This window comes from Cyprinus carpio, chromosome A2, assembly GCF_018340385.1.
Source record: "Cyprinus carpio isolate SPL01 chromosome A2, ASM1834038v1, whole genome shotgun sequence".
Taxonomy (NCBI): Eukaryota; Metazoa; Chordata; class Actinopteri; order Cypriniformes; family Cyprinidae; genus Cyprinus; species Cyprinus carpio.
Window position 1 is genome coordinate 1,608,966 of NC_056573.1, and position 6,000 is coordinate 1,614,965.

The following is a 6,000-nucleotide window of genomic DNA, read 5'->3' on the forward strand; positions in this document are numbered from 1 at the left end:
TTTCTACAGTTCTACAGTAACCTTATTGAAATATATTCTGAAAAACAAAATACTTTCAGAACTGATAGATTTAGCTGAACAACTACACAGGTGTTCAATTTCATTACCATCCATACGAAAGGAGACAAAATGGGAAATTTTTTTTTTTTTTTTTTTTTTAACTGTAACATAAACATGGACTATATTGCATGTAATTCTAAACAGTAGAAGGGTGTCTTTCTTATTAAAGATTATTGTATAATGCTACCTGTTTACCAAACCATATTTTTCCATCTCAAAAATATATCTAAGTTACGACCTATGCTCTCAATGTTATATGCAAAAATGTTAATCCATGAGTTCATGACCTCAAGGTTAGATTATTATAATGCTTTATTGGGTGTTTGTTCTGCACGCTTAATAAACAAACTCCAGCTGGTCCAAAATGCAGCAGCTACAGTTCTTACTAGAACCAGGAAGTATGACCATATTAGCCCAGTCCTGTCAACACTGCACTGGTTCCCTATTGAACATCATACGGATTTTAAAATCTTGCTTATTGCTTAAAAAGCCCTGAGTGGTAGCCCTCTAGAACAATCTACCTAGTGTTGTTGTCACCGTTGGAGTTTTGGTTCCTTTGTCTTGCTTAGTTGGGGACACTTGACTGATTCCACAGACACTACTTGAAGAGAACTGAACTGGATGATGACACCACTGAATCAACATTGATCTGACTTTAGCTGGAAAATGACTCTCTGATTTTGTCTTCTTGTAATATTGACAAACTATTTTCCTTTTTGACTCTGTAAAGCTGCTTTGACACAATTAGTATTGTATAAATATATATAATATATATTATATATATATATATATATATATATAACTGAATTATATATTTATAATTATATATCATTATATATAACTGAGACTTGTTACAGAACTTGTATATCATTGCTCTTTTGTTGATTTTGATTGCTTCAATTGTCCTCATTTGTAAGTCGCTTTGGATAAAAGTGTCTGCTTAATGACTAAATGTAAATGTAAATGTATAAAATGCTATACAAATAAGTGTGACTTGACTTGACCTGTTGCTAATGTTTTTTAGGTCATTATTTTGAGTGATAAAGTTTGTTAGTTTGAAAACTTTTGCTAGTGAACAGAATAATGGAAGAAACATGTATTTAGTGTTTTGGTAGATTTAATATATTTTGAATGTGAAATTAACTGTTGTGCCAAGATGAAAGTTGAAAAAGGTCTAAGTGTCAGCAATATTTCATCAGTCTCTAGTGTTAAATACCACATTCTCTTGGTCCTCATTTCCACAGCATATAAAACTCACCACTCTCACGATCTCAACGCTGGTAACACAGCACACATATACATTTCTGATCAGTGCGACAGAAAACCTCAAGGAGCTTCTCATGTTTCTGGCAGATCATCTCCTGCAGTCGTCCAGTGGCTTCAATCAACCTGTGTCTCTTTCCTCTAAAGAAGCTCTCATGTTGTTCGAGGTGATTCTGACAGTAAGAGCTCAGACACACCAGACAGGACTTGACGGCTCTGTATTTTCTTCCAGTACAGAAGTCACACTGCACATCTCCAGCTCCAGTGTCACAGTCAGCAGAGAGTCTGGTCTTCTTCAGTTTCTCCACCACTTCAGCCAGCATGGTGTTTCTAGCTAAAGCAGGTCTTGGACTGAAGGTCTGTCTGCACTGAGGGCAGCTGTAGACTCTCTTCTGATCCTCCTGATCCCAGCAGCCTGTAATACAGATCTTACAGTAACTGTGTCCACACTGGATGGTCACTGGATTCTTCAGGAGATCCAGACACACTGAACACAAGAACTCATCCTGAGAAACTCTGGCTTCTGCCATTTTACTGCATGAATACAGAGACACAAACACTCAACCACAACAGCTCGACTACACTTCAGTTTTTTTTTCCTCAGAACTGATGAGCTGAAATAGTTTCCTGCTGTGTGGTTGTGTGACGTGTGTAAAACTGGAGTTTCCTCATTTCTGCTCCTGCTGAGTTTAGTTTTAACACATCCGGCTGTTATTAAAGTAAGTGCAAAGAGTTAAGTTGTTGATTCAGGTGTGTTTAATTAGAGATCAAGCTAAACTCTGTGGGAAAGTGACTCTCCTGGACTAGGAATGGGGAACACTTGTGGAACACTGGGGCTCCAGACTTACATTTAAGACCATTTACCTGATTTTAAATTAATAATAGTACATGTTTTGTCTCTTGGAAATGCACACTTAACAGTAGCTTGAGTTCAGATACAGAAGTAAATTTATTTCCATTAACACAAACAGTAGCGTGTAACAATTTTAGCAACTATTCTTTTAATATTCTTACTGAGTTAGAAGTCTATTCTACTTAAATTAACCACAGGTCTTTTATAGTATCATGAAGACCACAGTTAAAACCACACATGACGCATATGACATCTCACTACCATGGTAAAAAGCAACAATATGGTTTCTATGGTATCTAGATGACTTTATGGTATTTAGTCTATAAACACATGGCACATTTTTCATTATAACACCCTTAACACATTCAAAAGGCCTGCATGTCTACATTAATAATATAATAAAATTCTATATGTATATCCTGCATTTCTGTCTTTCCCTGAAATAACTTTCTTCATTCATCTGCGTTGGCTGAGATAAACATTGGTAAAGTAAAAGATGCTACACCATAAGACTGTGTATCAAACCAAGCCATAGTATTGTATTTTATACACCTCTGAAAATGCCAGCTTAATAGAGAAAACAGCACTTTCTGTTATAGGAACAATGCTATATAGGGTAGAGATGCATAATGGAAGCATCATGTTATTCAGAACAGAAAGCGTCAATAAGTAGCTGACTAATAAATAACTGGATTCAGCCTCATGAAAACATGCTACAGCCAACAGCTTTTACCAGCATTTCTCCAGTCAAGCCATTTTAATGACACAGCTCCGTGGATATACCGATGTTTTAAGCATTATAAATTATACATAAATTTAAATAAATGTATTACAAAATGATTTCCATTGTTAACAGAGAAGAGATACGTGGGTTATTTTTAAACGTCTGACAGTTAATTAAATTCCAAAGAGATTATGCATTTAAAAGTAAAATGCCCAGCACACTGCAGTGATGCTGAGGCTCATACTGTTACATCACTGATGGATGCTTGAACTCATGTTTGGTATTATACGTGATATGTCCTATAGGCCTATTTATGAATGTAGTGCAAGCATAGAGTACTTCAGAAGTAGAACAGGTCATCTGTTTACTGCTGGTGACTTCATCCAGTGTAGACAGTATCATTGTTTATAATGTGTTCTATTTGCTTTTGACTGTAATATGCTCTGGTCTCCTCCCTGCTTACCGTGGTGATGAGATACACAGCAGACTGTCATCACTCAATGGCTGGATGTTTAAGTGGTGCCCGCAGAACAATATAGGTTTCATAGACAATTGGACAAGCTTTTGGGGCAGACCTGACCTGTTGATAAGAGATGGTCTTCATCCCTCCTGGGGTGGTGCCGCTCTTGTTTCTAGAAATATGGCACATAGTCTTACCAACAACATGTTTATTAGATCCTGTACCCACTAAATTACTGAAAGAGTTGTTACCTGTAGCAGAAAAACCGCTTCTCAATATTATTAACTCGTCGTTATCTTTAGGTCACGTCCCAAAAACAATTCAAGCTGGCGGTTATTAAGCCTCTTATTAAGAAACCACAACTAGATCCTAGTGAACTGGCAAATTACAGACCCATTTCAAATCTTCCATTTATGTCTAAAATTTTAGAAAAAGTTGTGTCTGCTCAATTGTGCTCCTACCTGCAAAAAAAATGATCTCTATGAAGAATTTCAGTCGGGTTTCAGGCCCCATCATAGCACAGAAACTGCACTTGTTAAAATTACAAATGACTTGCTTCTTGCATCAGACCAAGGCTGCATCTCATTGCTAGTTTTACTTGATCTTAGTGCTGCGTTCGACACCATAGATCACGACATACTCATAGATAGATTACAAAACTATACAGGTATCCAAGGGCAGGCTTTAAGATGATTTAGATCCTACCTGTCCGATCGCTACCACTTTGTTTATCTAAATGGGGAGTCATCTCATTTATCACCAGTAAAATATGGAGTGCCACAAGGATCTGTCCTAGGTCCTCTGCTATTTTCAATATACATGTTGCCCCTTGGTAATATCATTAGAAAATACGGGATTAGTTTCCACTGTTATGCTGATGATACTCAACTATATATCTCAACAAGACCAGGTGAAACTTCTAAATTATCTAAGCTAACAGAGTGTGGTTAAAAACGTAAAAGATTGGATGACCAATAATTTTCTCCTATTAAATTCAGATAAGACAGAGATATTACTTATTGGACCAGAAAACATTACACAGAATCTCGTAGATTACAATTTGCAACTAGACGGATGTACTGTTACTTCCTCTACTGTAAAAAATCTGGGTGTTATATTAGACAGTAACTTGTCTTTTGAAAACCATATTTCCCATGTTACAAAAAACAGTATTCTTCCATCTTAGAACCATTGCCAAGCTACGAAACATGTTAACTGTTTCCTGATGCAGAAAAGCTAGTTCATGCATTCATGACCTCTAGACTGGACTATTGTAATGCACTGCTAGGTGGTTGTCCTGCATCCTCAATAAACAAGCTACAGGTAGTCCAAAATGCAGCGGCTAGAGTCCTTACCAGGTCAAGAAAATATGATCATATTACCCCAATACTACAGTCTCTGCACTGGCTACCTATTAAGTTCCGTATCAGTTACAAAATATTTACTTACTTACTTATAAGGGCCTTAATGGCTTAGCTCCTGCGTACCTAACTAGTCTTTTACCACGCTACAACCCATCACGCTCCCAAAGGTCACAAAACGCTGGACTTTTGATAGTACCTAGGATAGCAAAGTCCACTAAAGGAGGTAGAGCTTTTTCGCATTTGGCTCCCAAACTCTGGAATAGCCTTCCTGATAATGTTCGGGGTTCAGACACACTCTCTCTGTTTAAATCTAGATTAAAAACACACCTCTATGGCCAAGCATTCAAATAATGCATCTCATAATTTTGGACTGCAGTTATATCTGATCAAATGTGCATTATTATTCTTTATCTTGGTTTAAACGAATTAATTTTACTTGGCTGGAACAGCAGCTACGCTAATTATGTCTCTATTTGTTTCTCTGCTTTGCCACGGGATTTACATCCCCAGGTAACTAGGATTTACACAAGCTCCAGTCTGGATCCAGAACAACCTGAGAAGAGATGATGCCAACCCCTCAGAGGACCTCAGATGATGCTAACCCAGAGACAACATACAGAACTACCACATTTTGCTATAAGTTTGATTGCATAATTGCTGTTAATAGTGTTAATCGTCTGTTTGTTTATGTCTTTTTATTGATTTTTCTGAACATTTCTGCCATATGCACATGAACTGACAGTCACCACTGATAAGCTACTACTAAATATTGTAGAAACTTAATTTTCTGTAAAGTTGCTTTGTAATGATTTGTATCGTCAAAAGCGCTATACAAATAAACTTGAATTGAAAAAATTGAATAGTCTTAGAGTTTGTACTTGACTAACTGGGGCCCAGGTCAGGAAGCAGACAGACTGGCTAAACCGACCATCTGCTAGCCGCCTCACGTCACAGAAGTCAGTTAATTCTCAGCACACAGAGACTCTTTCACCTAGATATCACACTATAGAGACTGTGTCTGTTCCAAACCAATTTAAGAGTAACAATTTAATTGATGTTCAACAAATAAAAAACAGATGCAATACGGATAAAAAAAATGATAAAGCTTGGATTTTTGAATATCAGGTCCCTTTCTACGAAAGCACTTTTGGTAAATAATATGATCACTGATCATAATCTAGATGTGCTCTGTAATCACCTGGCTAAAACCTGATGATTACATTATTTTAAATGAGTCTACCCCCCAAGATTACTGTTATAAACATGAGGTGTGACC

At 36.9% G+C, this 6,000-nt stretch overlaps 1 protein-coding gene across 1 annotated transcript in view; it reads right to left on the reverse strand.

The window, feature by feature from the left end:
- The window catches only part of LOC122147197 (tripartite motif-containing protein 16-like), a 30,747-nt gene extending 28,785 nt beyond the window's left edge, over positions 1–1,962 (reverse strand). The window contains exon 1 of the mRNA XM_042768687.1: positions 1,337–1,962. Within this exon, the coding sequence (XP_042624621.1) occupies positions 1,337–1,853 (517 nt within the window). The 5' untranslated portion in view covers positions 1,854–1,962. The remainder of the gene's footprint in view (positions 1–1,336) is intronic.
- Between the last annotated feature and the right edge of the window lie 4,038 nt (positions 1,963–6,000).